Below are 17065 nucleotides of genomic sequence, written 5' to 3'. Positions count from 1 at the left end.
CTCTGAAGCATTCAATCACAGTCATGGTATATTAAAAAAATTTAAGATGTTTCCTCTGAAGCAGTCAATCACAGTCATGGTATATCTATGAAGCCAATGTACATTTCTAAATTTTGTACTCAGAACCTGTCTTGTTTCTAGGATAAAAAATAAGTGGGGCAGTGGTGGCGCACATCTTTAATCCCAGCACTCAGGAGGCAGAGAGGCAGGTGGATCTCTATTGAGTTCGAGGCCAGCCTGGTCTACAGAACGAGATCCAGGAAAGGCACAAAGCTACGCAGAGAAAGCCTGTCTCGAAAAACCAAAAAAAAGGGCAATTTTGAGAGGATACATTGTATAGCAAATGAGTGGGCTAAACACCAAATGTGTAGGCAGATCACACAGTCTTCAATGCGAGCTCATTGCTTACAAGTGGATTCATGACTAACACACAGTGGTTGCTTCTCCTATTATTTACTTGCTACTGAACATTTAAATATTGGCTTAACAATCAGAAAACACAGCAGTAGGGGTGTCACTTGGGGATGTGCAGTCATGCATATATGTGCACAGAGGTCAGAGGACAACCCCAAATGTCATTCCTCAGGCACCTTCCAATTTTGTTCGAAGCAGGGTCTCTCACTGAAGTGAAACTTTGCTGGGTAGGCCAGGCTGGCTGCCGAGCAAGCCGGGGCCTCCTTCTTTCTTGGCCTCCAGTCTCAACATCACTGGGATTAGAAGAGCACACCACCATGCTGATGTTTTACATGGGTTCTGGGGATCCAAACTCGGGAGCTCATGCTTGCTAGGTGAGTGCTTTATGGATAGAGCCACCTCCCAGGCCAGAATAGAGTGTTTGATGCATAAATTAAGAATTGTCTGGACTCTGGACAGCTCACCTACCTACTCTAAAATATAATTTCCTCATCTTCAAATCCTGCTTAAGAAGCTTCTTAAACATCGTGTGAAGTAGTATTTCAGAAAGTACAATGACCACCCTTCCTAAGGTAGCTTCAAATGCACTCATCACACAGACTCATGTTTGTGGTTTCTTCTTTTGTATATTTTAGAATAGTACATCTTCTAAGTTTCCAGAACACCTCTCCTGGCCAAGGAACTCTTTCACACTATTAATACTCCAAACATTGCAGTTTCAATAAACAAGCATCAATGTTAATGTTCATTTGCACAGGATAATCATATACTCATTGAACAGTAAGTATTGGGTTCGTACTGATGATTCTATGGGAATAAAAGGATGGTTATAACATACACTGGGACCACACAGGAGGTATCAGGATGATTATATGGCTTTATTTTTTTCTGAGACAGGGTCTGTCTCTACATAGCCCTGGCTAGCTTGGAACTCACTAGGTAGACCAAACTGGCCTCAGGCTCAGAGATCTATCTGTTTCTGCTTCTCAAGTGCTGGGATTAAAGCTTACTGTGCTTTTTAAACACCGAATCTCATGGGTAGGATTCCTTCTATATTTGTACATCAGAGAACAAATAATTAATAATGACAGTGATATGCAGAGAAAGATAAAAATACTAAGCACTTAAAATTTCCTTCTGAAATAAGTCTAAGTTTCTTCTGTATAAAAGTACACTTTACTCAACTTCAGCTATTATATACAGTCGATAAGAAAAAATACATTGGGTTATGACCTGTAGCTTTAATTTAAACTGTACATTTTTAGGTTATGACTTGCTACTTTCAGTTAAATGACACATTTTTGGGCAATAAATACTGACCTCCATAATCCCCACTCACCAAGAAAATGAATAAGATACAGAAAATATATTTTTAAATGGATATTTTCATTCCATAAGTTATTTGCTGGAACAAAGCAGAAAAGACCATGGAAGCTATATTGGCATATACAGGCCACTAGGGTAGGGCCAAGTAAATCACAGTTCACTACTCCAAATGGTACCCAAGTGACTTTCCAGACGTACGCTGTTTCTAAGACTACACTCGCTAGAAGCCAACATCAGTTATACTCATTTGCAGGCTGAGATTCCATTCCACTCAGTGTGCTGAAGCAGGAGTTTAATGGCACCCCAGTGGCCTCAGGGACTTAATGCAACTTCCAAAAGGATCTCACTTGCTTCAGGGAAAGGTGTACCTCCTAGGGACTGGGGCTCAGACCATATTTGCTTTACTAGAAGCGAGGTCTCAGGGCTGCTCTACCTGGCTTCTCACAGAACGTGGGCAAATAGGGTGGCTTCGAGTCTAGGCTGCTAATACTTGCTGTCAGCCACAGCCTTGTCTGCTAGCTGCTTTCACTGGTCCAGTGCTCTGCTGCTGTCCTGTGGAAGTGGCAAACTCCTCCTCTAAAGAGCATGGCAGATCCCGTCACCACCCCCCACTTGAAACGTAACTGTTAGTGGCTCCCAGTTGCCCCCAGGATAAAGTCAAGCTCCTTGTGGGGCTTATTTATTAGACCTCAGCTGTCTGGTCCCTATTTATCTTCTGTACTTGTTTGATCTCTTCCTAGCAGTCCCAGCCCCACTCCCCAGATGCTCTTTCCAGCCTAACTGGTGAGCCACCATGTGGTTCTCCTAATGCCGTTCGGCATCACACCTCCTTTCTGTAGTCACACACTGGCCACCTTCTATCAGACTTAATTCCACATGGTCTAGAAACCCATGTCCTCACAAAGTCCCCTACCTCGTTTTTCTCCCTCCTCTGTTTGCATAAGCCTAGATCATTCTGTCTTTCATTTATCTACCTACTTTTTCACCTATTAATGAGCCTGTCTTTGTAGCATGTATATATGTATATGCATATGATCACATCCGTGACTTACTATCAGTATTTTAAGCTAATTTCTACTAATCCATCTATAAACAAACAAGTACTAATTATACTTGTTAGTCCTTTCACTGTGAGATGGGAGTATATAAAAGGTTATGCACATGCTTGAGTTTATAAAAACAGGAGTATCTACACCCTACATATAAAACATCCAGATAGTAACATATGTAGAGATATAGTAACATTTTTTTAAGAAAAATATGTAACTCCCATTTTTCTGTTAGATGATTTACATGCCACAACCTGATGTTTTTATTACATTTAGTGTGTGAGTGTGTGTGTGTGTGTGTGTGTGTGTGTGTGTGTGTGTGTGTGTGTGCGCACGCGTGCTCGTGTGTGCATATGTGCATGTGGACATTAGAGATTGGAGAACAATTTGTGAGAGACTGTTCTCTCCTTCCACTATATGGAACCCAGGAAATGAACTCAGGTTTTCAGGCTTCACAGCAAATATCTTTACTGCTGGGTTTACTATTAAGCCATCTTTCTTGTCCATAGCTTGATATTGGCAGGGTTAATATTTTAAGTTTTCAGATAAAATAATAGTTAGGATAAGGTACTACAGATCTCGGGGTCACAGTGACTTTCAACCAGATGCCTGCCTGACTTTAAAGTCTAGTTACTATTCCTCTGCCTCTTATTTTTGTCTGGATTTATGGGGAATTGGAAATTCATTGAAAACTTCCCATGGTGTCCTACGAAAGTGACAACAGCAAATACAGAACTTCAAACCCTCTGAGGACTCATCCTGCACATGCCCAAATCAAGAGTTTGTTCCTAATCACCCTTTCCAGATAGACCCATAAGGGAGATAGTAACATTTCATTTTACACATGCAGAAAACCCTTGGAGTTATAAGAGATGTGGCAGAGGTGTGACTGCATCTCATCAAGCCATTCAGTTCTAAACATGCAGGCCTTCATGTCCATAGTGCATTGACTATCTGAGTCGCAAGAGTGTTTTCTTATATATTTGAACCTTTGCAATCAAAATACAGTTGGTGAATGACCTCTGAGTGATCAGGAGACCTTGTTGAAAGGTGCCTATTTGAGACCCTCCCAGATCCAGAAATCCCAGCAGTTAGGGTAGAAGGTTATTGTTGTCTAACCTCAAAGCCTATATGTTACCAAAATTCCACAGAATCTGAGTTTTACTACCGTGTTTCAGCACCAAATTCACTAGATATTCTAGGAACTGTTTCAAAAACATGTAACCAAGATTAACTGTCTTTATGCACAAAGCAAGCAATCATACTCTTCAAGCATTTGCAGAACCTGTGCGGGGCACTGGTGGTTCTTTTCATATTTATGTATGTATATATTTATCATGTGTGCATATGTGCACACCTGAGTGCCAGAGTGCACATGTGGAGGTCCAACTTGCAGGAACTGGTTGTCTTCTGCCAGGTGGATCCCAGGAATGTAACGCAGGTGAGGGTTGGCGGCAAGCACCTGCACTGAGCCATCGGACCAGCCTGTACAGAGTTCAGCTGTGCCTGAGCTGAGCTACAGATCACAAAGAGCAGGAAGCCCCAGGATGATAGCTGCTCTGCAGACTTCAGCATCAATTCTACACTAGACTCCACAGAGCTGCTGGGAGAGTGAAAGGTATCAGAGATGTTCTATGGCGAAATGTTTTCTGTCTTTATTTCACATAAAATCATGAAGGTCACCCAGGGTGAAAAGAATCCTTTCTTAGAACCCATCGTAGTTGAGGAGTTTGGGAGAAGTTGGCTTAGGTGACTTTTCAGTGACTTCTGGTGAAGTTACACTTCAGGAGGATGTGGAGGGGACACCTTCTACTGGATAGTTTAAGAAAATTGTATCTACTAAAAGAGTTTATTACTGTGAAAATCCATACTTTCTTTGTCATGAAGACTCCTTCCTAGCTCAGAATCATTGAAAAATGTCATTTCCGTCAGAAAAATCTGCAAAGAACACACATTTTCCTGTCCCTTGATCTCTTTTTAATGTTGAGACTATTTATGGAATAAGTAGATTATATCTCTTATTGCAAAACCAAGTTCTACTCCATCAACACATCTTAAACATTCCACAAACTCCTGAGGGCCATGGAGAAAAGTATGGGTTAGCATTGCTGGAGGAGACACCAGAAGCCTGGACAGGGGCTGCCTCAACTTGGGGTTGAAGGCCAAGCAGGCTGGCACAGAAGTACAGCACTCCACAGAAAGAGCAGGGAGCACATTTTACCACCCCTGGAAGAGTTGAGAGCAAAAGAAAGCTTCAAAGAGAAGCAGGAAGGGAAGCTGGAGGTGTACAATGAAAGTTTCTTGATCACTTCTCAAAGGAAAAAAAATCACAGGAAGAGAAATGGCACCGGAAAAATCCTAGAATCCTAATGTCCAACATGTCAATATTGTTAAAGCAGGACCCACAAAATGCTGTGATTCTCCTTCCAAAGCTTGGGAAGAGTAAAGGAGCTACAATAAATGTAAAGGTGTACATGTGCATCTCAGTCTGGATATGAGGGCTGGACTTGAGGGTGTAGAGTTGGGATAAGGTGCTGGGACAGATCTTATCTAAGATGTTTCTCAAGGCTCTCCATGCATGGCCCACTCTATTAATTATCCAGAATGTGGTCAAAACTGTTCTGAAAACTTACTGTGGCCCTGTTCCCCTCAATTAATGTTTCTCCCCATCATTCATTTTTCCCTGTTCTTCAAGGCCTAGATAATCTTTGTCTTTTCAATAACCTTCCTTGACTATTCCTGTGTGTACTGACTATGTTCTGGGAACCCTGGCTCACTAATATTATTGTTTATCTCTTCCCTAGACCAGTTTTGAGCAAGTTCTTCCCAGTCTTTGCTCCATGAGCCTGATTTCTTAAATTCATTAGCTATGTTTCTTTTGCATGTATATCTACATGTAATTTGTATGTATGCACAAATTGTGTGGAGTGCATGAGCATGTGAAGGCCGGAGTTTGCAGTTTCAGCTATTGACAGCATAGTGGAACACCAACCTTATGGTTCAGATAAATGCCTAGGAGGCTATTTACTCTGTTAAGTTAGATGCTGAAGGCATATCACAAGTGTATTGAGGAAAATATGTTCTGCTTGCATATTTAAGTCTTCAAATTCAGAATGTAATAGTAACCTATGTTTGTATTTCACTTTGTTTATTGTTGTATATAGTGAGAGAGAAGGAAACATAGCTTTATTCTTGTACATGTGAATGACCAATTTCTCCCTCAGCACTTACTGGAAAAGACTATCCTTTTCTAACATCTATTCTTATCACTTTTGTTGAAAATTAGTTGACTGTTTACTTCTGTTCTGTTTCACTGATGACGGTCTTGATGCCCATACCATGCTGTCCTGGTCATTATAGCTCTGCAGTATATTCTCAAGTTAGGTAGTGTAATGCCTTCCAGCCTTGCTTGATTTTGCTTCAGACTACCCTTCCCCCACATCTTATATTTTTTAGTATGTTTATGTTTCCAGATTTCTACTTTTTGTCCTGAGTTATTTCCAAAGTTGCCAAATGCATAGGATACTCATCTTCACACAGCAAATGCAGAAGATGGAGGAAGGCCATTATCGCTGTGTTCTGGTTCACTATTTTCCAATTTACCATGCAAACTCTTTCAGTTGTCTGAATTAATAATGGTGACAGGGTCTCAGATATTCAAAATATTGGGATTAATTCTGGTTTACAAAAAAAAAAAAAACCATACACACCCCAAGAGCAGAGAAAATGACATATAAGAAATTTAATAGCTAAATTTGAAATCAAACTGATTCATTTCTAAAAGACTTTACTGTTGCTGTTCTATTAGGCTGGCAAATGACAGAAGTCACCCAGGGATAGTCCATCACAAGGCTCTGGCTTCTTCCTCCATTGTCCTTTCTCCTACAGAGAATGGGTGGAGCTTTGTCAACCATAGCAAACAAGAAACAGTCCTTGTGGGAGACCTTGTCTGGGTCTCCTGGTCCCATAGGTGCAAAATGATTGTACCTTTAAAACACACCATCCCTCAAAAAGACTTGCATTAAAATGTCTCTACTACTTCCTCTTAGTTAACAAGAACACAGCCTATGTTTATTTCTGTTTTGTGTGTGATTTCACCTGGAGAATTTTGCCCATTTCTAACTTCAAAAAGCTTTAAAAAAGAAAAAAAAAAAGTAACACATAGGTCAAAGGTCTGTTTCACAGAGAACAAGGGCTCACATTAAAAACCGGAATCCCAGGCAACCTAAGCAAGCTGGAACCTGCAGGGGCCTGTCTGTCCTGCCCACATTTTAAAATGTTTTCTAGCATTTATTCAGCAAGCAGGATGCTGTCTGTCCCTCGTGGGTTTTCACAGAAGTCCATTTGCTTTCCTTCTCTGGCCTTTTTGCCATGGGCTATGTCCATCATCGGGCACGATTTCTATGGCAGAAGTCAGCGCGGGCCCGTGGGGGAAACCTCAGAAAGCCAGATGGGCCATTGAAAAGCAAGGCCTCCTCCTTCATAGAAGATGGATCTTAATGGGCCAAGTTTCCCTTTTCTTCCAGTTTATTTTCAAAGAAAAGTTTTTACTTAGGTAATAAAGGCTGTAATCCATTCATCTTTCCTGATATATTTCTATATATTTTAACTAAAAACAACTCATACAGACAATAAAATTGGTAAAGGTCACAAATTATTGCTAAACCTAGATTTCAAGGGATTTCCGTATAATTTTCAACACTTGAAATAACACAAGATGCCAAAAGAGCTGAAATGGAATGTTACTTTTTAAAAAAGCAACTTAGGGGAAAAAAAGATGTAAAAAAACCAAGAACTTAAAAATAAGTATGAGGTGACAGGCAAAGGAATTAAAGCAATTAAGGGGAAAATTAAAAATAGGGCTGTGTTCCAACCATAACGTTATTGTGTGATCGAGCCAGGACACACAGTTCTCAAAAACCTTAACAGATTTTCTTTTTAAAGATTTGCTATGTATTTTCCTAAAACTGTATCTTTGATAAGAATTCCCCTTGGAAAATACCATTTCTAGAGCAAATAAGTTGAAATGCAAAGGTTTAGCAGGCTGTCTCTGAGTGTCTAAGTGACTAGTAAACTGGGACAATGCATGTGTACATCTGAAGAGCTCTACAGCAGAGACGTTCTCACCCCACCCTATGCAGCCCCGCACACAGGACGAGTGGAGAGAGGTGGGCTCCTGTGCCCTTCTGTGTGCTCTTCCGCATGCTTCTGCCCTGATCTATTGTTTCTCCTCACCAGTCTGAACCTCAGAAAAACACTGCTCACAAATGAGAACTTAAAATCCTTTACCAAAGCAAGGGCATCCAAAGAAAAGAAACAGTTCCTGCACACTCTAGATTTAGTGTTTCCTTCATTGTAGCCCCTCCCACGTCTCATGGCAATCTGAACCCCTTCCCTAAGAGCAGAAGGACAGGAATACCCCATAACATCATGGCTATTGGGGAGGGATGGGCTCCCAGTGAGACATTCTACACCTCTACCATGATAATCCTGACATCCTTCCCGGAAAATCCACAGGTTGCTTTAAATATATACTATGATGATAAATTAAATGAAAATTTACTATGTGAAATTCCAAATTCATTCCCCCCAAATGATGATCACCAGAGTCTATGGATACTACCTTCTAACTTTTACTTAGCCATAGATCTCTCTACTACCAACAAAAATGTATGTATTTTAGACATACTAATGCTAGGTGCTGGGGATAAAAATATGAATAAAGATGTTGTTGCCTTCGACTGTCTATGACACACAGAAGTAAGCTGTCTTGGAAAGGTAGGTTTCTTCACAGTTGAGCCTCCATCAAGTTAACTTGCATTGATTTTGTGCGTCTCCATCAAGTTAACTTGCATTGTTTTTGTGTGTTTCCATCAAGTTAACTTGCACCGGTTTTGTGTGTCTCCATCATATTAACTTGCACTGTTTTTGTGAGTCTCCATCAAGTTAACTCACACTGGTTTTGTGTGTCTCCATTAAGTTAATTTGCACTGGTTTTGTGTGTCTCCAACAAGTTAACTTGCATTAGTTTTGTGTGTCTCCATCAAGTTAACTTGCACTGGTTTTGTGTGTCTCCATCACGTTAACTTGCACTGGTTTTGTGTGTCTCCATCACGTTAACTTGCACTGGTTTTGTGTGTCTGAAAATCATTGGCGGGTCCAGCCCCCTGTCGATGCCCAGCCAACCCTTCAAGCCTGTTCATCTACAAAAGGTTTGTGTGTGAGAAAAGCCTCCTCAGATCATTCAATATATTCTCCCAGAGGCATAAAGGAACACTGGCAAACAGAAAGAGGTCAGAAGGAACAGGCAAAGGTATCATTTTCTCAGGGTGAACTCTACAGTGACTGAGAGTATGAACATTATTGTCTTCCTCAGTTGAACTTAAGGTTCTAACCTTTCACTAAAATCACAAAAGAAATAATTAAAGTGGGAAAAGAATTTTTTAGTGATCTTGTAGCAAAGGTTAAAAAACAGAGTTTTCCAAATGCAGAGATATTATTTCATGGAATTCTAGGGTAAATGCATAGAAAACAATGATCTGATAGCTGGAAATAGCAAGTGCTGGAGTCCCTGAAGCCACTGCCATGACAGAAGTACCAAATGTCAGAGCATGGGAGTCCAGGAAGAACAATATGGACTAAATGAGGACACCTAGAAAGGCCGTCCCAGCATGCCAGGCCCCACAGTGCATAAAGGCCACACACTGCCTAACGAATGTGTTATTCAGGAGCTCTGGAAGGTTCAAACACAGACATGGCTCAGAAAGGGGCTCTCTAAAAATATTTCTCCAGAATTCTGAGCAGAAAAAGCAACTAGCTATATGGCTAGTTATGTGCAACATGTGACCATGCTTCTGGGACCAATTCCACCTTCAGAAGACACAGGCAATGCCGACAGCCATCTTTAAGGTCATGTGGCAACAAAAGCCTCCCCTGTGAACGTGGACAACATGGCAGGATTAGACAGTGCTATGCCATTCTCCTTAAGCAGCCATTCTTGAGAAGCTACTCATAATTTACTAGTTAAATGATTGCTCACATGTTCTTCAGGCTTTCAGTCTTCTCTCTGCAAGATGTTGTTCAGAGTTGTTGGGAAGGTTGAGATGTATGTGAAGTAATCAGAACAGCCCTTGATGTTCTAAAGGGCTCACTGAATGTCATTGCAATTTTATGCTGTTGGGTGAGCATCAAAGTTTTCCACACAGCAGAGCATATTACATCTCCACTTTCTTCCTGAGCTCTTTTTTCCTTTGTTTACTTGACAATGAGTCTTGATACTGATACAACACAATGAGCCTTGCTACTTTGTAGCCTTGAACACAAGACAATTCTCCTGCCTCACCATCCCCAGTCAGGATTACAAGCATACTCCCCCATACCTACCTCCCCCCAAGCTTCTGAATGATAAACAATTTGATATTTAAATGACTGCCACCTTCTCTTCTTGTCCTTCCACTTCTTCCTTGCCCTCCAAGTAGAAATGTGACTTCAAGGGTAACTAGAAGTCTGGTTATTCCTTTGCCAACAGCTCTTCTGTTTCCTGCAGTTCTCACTCACCAACACCCATCACCATCATCACCAACTCAACCTTTCATCTCGTCCAAGTTGCTTTTCGTTGCCCTTGGTTACTTTTACTCACCCTATCCCTGCACCCCTTTTGTATCAAGCACAAAGAACCCCGATTCTTCTTAGCAGTCATTGTCCCTTCGTGTTAAAACACTACTTAGATTTAGCTCTGGTTTTGTTTTGCTTTATTTTCCTCTTTTCTGTGCTTTCTGGTTATTGGAATTTTTGTTGGTTAAAAAGATTGAAAATATATTTTATTGTATACAGTAAATATTAATCATACTTCACATACATGTGCACATAATAAATATTACATAAGATATATTACTCATACAAACGCACATAAACACCCTACCCCTTTGGAAATGAGGTAGGTGAGGTAGGTGATAAACTAGAATTATCACAAAATTTGGATCATAATAATAATTAAAATATTGATCACTTGATCACCACCACAGAGGAAACAGTAAGAAATCACCATGAGACTTCTCACAATGAACTCCATGTGGGTTAGAGTAATGTGTACATAAAATCTTAATGCTACCTCACTTTGTGCCCATGAGAAGTGCCATTTCTTACGTGCCTGAGATAACGGATGGAGGCAGATGGCAGGGCTAGATCCATAAGGAGGCTGCCTAGCTCCAGAACCATATTCTGCAGCCAGGGTCAAAGCTTTAACATCTTTACACTATCCCACTGAGTCTGAAAGTGTGGGGAGAGGTGATGGGCACCTGTTCTCTTCAAGTCTGACAGCAGGGTGCTTAGAGGAAGCATGGACCACACCTCAGCTTGCTTGAGTCATCTGAACTACCAAAGTGTTTTTCCTGGTAACAATGACATCCTAGCAGCTAACTCAGGACCCACCCTATATTTTAAAGATTGAAAAGTTCCTCCTGAAGGAGAAAACTAGAAAAAATGCCTGAGATTGCTAAACTACATTCTGACCCATCTTCTAGCTGGCAGATACATTTTTCTTCCATTTGGGAATTAAACCTGAGGTCTTGCACACACTGAGCAAGCATCCGGTCTATACCCCAGCCCAAGAAGAAATTAAGCAAAGGAGCAATGTTATTCATTATAAATTAATACAATTTGAAGAACTTTGGAAGTTATTTTATAGATGGTTAAAAAAAAAAAAAATACTGTAAGATGTGTACCAGGATTGGCGAGAAGACTCGGTGGCTGAGAGCGATCCCTGTTCTCGTACGTGACCTGAGTTTGGTTCCTGCACCCATGTTTGGAAGTTCCAGGGTTCCTGTTGCCTTCTTCTGGACTCCATGGGTACCCCCCCATACACAAACATATGTACATACCCTCACACAGACATACCCCCTCTCACACACACATATGTGCATACCTCCTTGCATAGACATAAGTGCATAACCTCACATAGGCATTGCCCCCCCAACATATGTACATATCATCACACAGCCATAACTCCCCCATGTACATACCCTCACACAGACATTACCTCCACACACATATGTAAATACCCTCACAGAGACATTACCCCCTGACACACACACATACTTACATACCTTCACATAGGCATTACCCCCCCAACACACATAAGTATGTGCCCTCACCCAGACATTACCCCCCACATACATATGTACATATCCTCACATAGACATTGTCACCCACACACATATATACCCTCACACAGACATTACCACCCCCACACACCCACACCCCCACACCCCCCCACACACACCCTTACACAGACATTACCCACTCACACACATATGTACATACCCTCACGCAGACATTACCACCCCCTACATACAGACATACCCTCACACAGACATACACCTAGACACATAAATAATTTTTTAAACTTAAAAAATGTATTGAGAAGATACTTAGGCTTGTTCTGGTGGCACATGCCTGTAAACCCAGCACTTGGCAACCTGAGGCAGGAAGATTAGGAATTCTTGACTAGCCTGACTACATGACAAGTCTGAGGCTAGCCTGGGCTACATGGTAAGGCTGTATGTCAAAATACAATCAAAAAAGAAAGAAAGAAACCAGAAAAGATGCTTCTGAGTCAACAGACTCCACCATTAGAAACTCACTGAGGAGTGGCAGGTGTCACATGGCATCTGAACATGGTTGAGATGGCTCAGTGGTTAGGGTGTTTGCTACACAAGCATACAGACCTGTTAAGATCCCTGACACATGTGTAAAACCAGCCAGACATGGAATAATCCCAATACTCATGACGATAGGGACAGGCAGATCCCTGGAGCTTAAACATGCATGTAAACATACTAAGTTTCATGTCTAAACATGTATGGTTTCTCATTCCTAAGATCAATCTCTCCATATATTTGTGTGTGTATATATGTATGTGTGTGAAAATGCTCTAAAACCCAAAACCATCTGACAGTACAAATATTTCTTTCCTCATGCATGCCGGTTTAAAAAAAAAAATGTTCAATCTCTATTTCTCAAAGGATCTAGGTCCAAGGCCAGATCCTAATCCTTACCCTAATCCTTTATAGGTTGACAATGAAGCAAAACACAGTGAACAACATATGACTAAAAGAGTGAAATATAAAAGAATGTAAACACTCATTTTAGAACCATTTGTCTTGGGCTGAAAAGATGGCTCAGCAGTTGAGAGCACTTGTTACAATGCCAGAGGACCCAGGCACCCACATGGTGACTCACAATTGTCTAGAACTACAGTTCTCGGGGACCTCACACTTTTTGCTGACCCCATGGGCACTGGGCATGTGTGTAGTGCAGGCAAAACACCCACACACATACAATAAAATATTTTTTTAAGAATCATTTGTCTTAAAACAAAATTTGCTAGAGGCTCACATTGGCTTTCTTTTTGTCTCGGAGGGCATTCCGTTTGTCTCCTGTCTTTTGACAATGCTTCTGCTCCACCAGGCTCAGATGCCTGGTGGGCAGTGGAAGCCTCATAGTACCTGTTTATTTCCCTCACAGTCTGGAGGCATCTACAGTGGCTTCACGGATTTGGTTGTCTCTCTCTTTAACAAGATCCTGAGAGCAACTAGAGCTTTGCTGCATGATGTCTTCCATTGCCCCAGGTCTGTGAAATTCATCAATGAAGTGTCTCCATCACCTCTTGGTTCTCCTGTCCCTACTCAATTGAAATTCAGTATGTGTACAACCTGTTCCAAGACAGCTTAAAAGTTTTGGAATCTAGCGTATAAGTAGCTTCCTTCTACCAATAAATCCTGTCTGCTATAAGACTGTTTTATTCTGTAGCCATTAAACATATCAAAACTTTACAATTCAAGCCTTTTTTTTATACCAAATGCAAAAACAAATGTGAAAAATTAGTGGATCTCGACCAATAGAATTTTAACTTGACATACGGTAAAAACTAAATAAAAAAGTCATAAATTAAAAATATGCTTATGAAATAGTATACAAAAGTTAAGAACCTGAATATAACAAATCACTGAATAAAGATGAATAATATCAGTGAGTAGAAGAAAACAGTCTTATCTCCTTAGTTTTAAAAAACACATATAAAAAAATCAAAGTTAATATCAAACACCAACATGTGCTCTTCCCTATAATACATCCTTATACATATAAATACATAAGAAATTCTTAGAAAGTATGAAAGAATTTGCCTAGAAATCCCACACTTTCACTTTTCAGGAGAAATAATTAAAAATACAAATAAGATATGCATAACATTGTTATAAATGTCCAATAACAAACAGGGAGTAGCTAAATACAGTACCCCTGAATACCACACAGCCACTACAATGATGTTTTAGAAAATAACTTACTGGTGTAAAAAGATGTTTAAAATATATTTCTTACTTAAAATAGGCACATGACCAAACAATATTATGCAACATAATTGCCTGTGGTGCATGTACACAGAAAAGAATGGTAAGAATTGTATGGACTACATGATTAAAATTATCTTTGTGCTTCTCCATATTTTCTAAATTATCCTCAACAGATAACAGAATAACCACATAATAATGATAAAAAGTGAAAATCATAAAAAGAGTTCCTTCAGACGAGAAGCAGGACTGAGGAGTCAATGTAACTGTTTTGGCATTTAGAAAACCAAAAATAGTTTGTGAAGTTGATGTTTGGTTAAAAAAAAGTCTCATAAAAATATTTAATTATGTGAAACATATTCTCCAGAACTTTACAGATGCATTTGCCTGGTAAAAATCTGCTAATTACAAGTGGCACTGCATAGTCTGGAAAAGGCTCTGATGCCTCCAACTCTGAGCTGTGAATTTCACCTATGTTGTGTTTTGTCTGCAGTTTCCAACAGAGACCTACTGGTCCTTGGAAGCATTATCTTGGGGCTCCATGGGGCAGCTACAATGGGCTCTGTGTAAATTTGATTTGGTCTTTGGTAGATCATTGAGACAATACACATCACATACTCTACTTGCAGAGCAGAGTGCACTGTCCCCCAACACCACCCATCACCAAAATGAAGAAACCGAACATCCCTTTTAGGAAAGTTGGTTGGTTACACTATATCCAGGCATTCTGCACACCACACCACAGCCTCTTATGTGGCTGACTTCGCTTACTCTTCATTCTCTTTTTCTAAGTGGTAACATACAACAAAAGCAGAAACTTTGGCATTAAAAATAAAACTAGAACATTTGAAATAACACCCTTATAGATCATTTCATCTAATTCCTTCACATAAATAGGGAAATCCTGATCCAGAGGGCAGCAGGTGAAGGATCTTAGATCTAATGTGTTGTTGTCCTGCCTCTGGGCCCAGTTCACTTCCCTCATCAACTTGCAGCTAAGAGAATATTACATTTGCTTTAGAAGTGAACAGCCAACAGTTGAAGGAAAGCAGCAAAGAGAGGCTGTATACAGACCTTGCATCTGGTAGCTGTATGGTGCCTGTCCAGGTTGAGGGGTACCAAAGCTGGTGCCATAGCTGAGAAATCCCGTCTGTCCAGGTGACTGAGACTGTGACAATCCACCTTCCGTCTTGATGCCTGCCCACAATGCACCTAAATCAGTTAGTGAGAGCTGATCTACCTGTTCATTCTCAGAAGCTGGTAAATATAGACAAGCACACACTCCCACAGCTGCCCAGTCACAAATGCTCCCCAACTCATCTGCAGGAAGACAGGGTGTGGATGCTTACAGTTGAATGCTATAAACCACAAGTTCAATTTTTCTTCTAAAAAGTATAAAGTTGAACATTTATTCACATGATTCTCTCTGATTTTCCTGCATTCAACTTTCTAGAAAGTAGAACTCTAGAGGTATATCATTTCCATAATTCATTTTGTTATTTGACTAGAGTAGGTCATTCTGTCAGTCAGAAACAACCCTAATAAAAGACTAACACACTGTTCCCAAGTCTCTAAGTCTCTTTTGCCCTGAGACCTGACTACTCAGAGTCTCTAGGATTTCCATCTTTTCCCCCCAACTTTAAGGCTAATGCACAGGACATTTTGAAGTTAAAGGAAGTAACACAGGATACAAACAATGGGGAACCTTCTCCCGAGGATCTAGATCTTTCTGGAAAGGCAGAATTAAGGAAGCAGAATGTCAAAGAATTGGACTTCTAAAACAGCAGAGTGATCTATACACGTGGGGAAGTGGCCAGTGGCATCCCATTTATCATTACTAGTTTTCAAATATTCAAGTGTGATTCTTCTACATGCAGGCTAAAGTACATTTGAAATTATATTATCTGTAAACACAAGCTGATGTCTTATAGGATTACAGAAAGATTATTTGTAGTCCTCAAATACTTCTCAAAGCACCAGGCTGGTTCACTAATTCCAGACTGGGACTTGGCAACACTGAGGTAGGCCTCTGCACTTAATTGTAATTAAAGGCAGTCGTAAAAATGAACAACTGACCTTCATCCCCACAGAGGGAAGACAGAAACATTCTTGCCAAGAGAATTCACATTTTTCAATAATCTTGGTTTTCACTGAAGATAAATTATATCTTTTAAGATCTAGGATACACAGTAGTCTTGCTGTTTATTTCCATTTTAGGGGAATTTCATGGGTAGAATGAAGTTAGGTAATTATCCCAAGGCAGTGGAAGAATCTGATTTGGCTGAGAAAGCCCACATTAATTTCTTGAGTATTTCTGAGTACTTCACAATGACCTTAACATTGAAAACTTAGTACAGTCTTAACATGTCAAAACAAATATGATGTGCTATGTACAGGTAATTTCGCCAGTGAACAGCTCAAACCTGGAAATTATCCCTAGAAACACACGTGCCCTAGACAGGTGGCTGGACAGTTCCAGAAACTCCCTTTATTCCCATGTGTCATCAGTAGGGACTTTCCCCCTTCTCTCTCCACTCAAGGGCATCGTGACCCTCCCCCCAGCCCTCACTGGACCACGTTAGAGGCTCAGCATGGGGAACTGCTATGGTGAAAACAGATCTGGGGAAGCAAGAAGAGGTGGAAAACATTGAGAGCCACACCTTCCTCCGAAACCTCTACCCACAGGCAGAGAACTCATTTTCCTAGAAACCTGTGAGCAGATGAGTGATGGGTCTAATCTAAGCCGTAACCAATTCTTGATTTTTTTGTCCTCTCTGCTATTCTGACTATGAAAATCTATGCCCATTTTTTTCTTTTTCCCCCTATTTTCACAGTTCTATGTAGAAATCTTGGGGCCACAGGCCCTTAAAGAAAGTGTCATTTAATTCTGATGGTTTTGAAATAAAACTACAGTACCTGGAGTTAAAT

At 40.5% G+C, this 17065-nt stretch overlaps 1 protein-coding gene across 10 annotated transcripts in view; it reads right to left on the bottom strand.

The window, feature by feature from the left end:
• Eya1 (EYA transcriptional coactivator and phosphatase 1) overlaps window positions 1-17065 on the bottom strand; it is a 148409-nt gene that overhangs the window by 89181 nt on the left and 42163 nt on the right. For 7 of the 10 annotated variants that reach the window (XM_052717817.1, XM_052717818.1, XM_052717824.1 and 4 more), the window contains one exon: window positions 15212-15349. In XM_052717817.1, the coding sequence (XP_052573777.1) occupies window positions 15212-15349 (138 nt within the window). The remainder of the gene's footprint in view (window positions 1-15211; window positions 15350-17065) is intronic. The other 3 variants (XM_052717819.1, XM_052717820.1, XM_052717826.1) reach the window with 1 other exon arrangement.

Source organism: Peromyscus californicus, unplaced genomic scaffold, assembly GCF_007827085.1.
Source record: "Peromyscus californicus insignis strain IS unplaced genomic scaffold, ASM782708v3 Scaffold_5__1_contigs__length_169319896, whole genome shotgun sequence".
Taxonomy (NCBI): Eukaryota; Metazoa; Chordata; class Mammalia; order Rodentia; family Cricetidae; genus Peromyscus; species Peromyscus californicus.
This window is presented reverse-complemented; position numbering and strand designations above follow the sequence as displayed.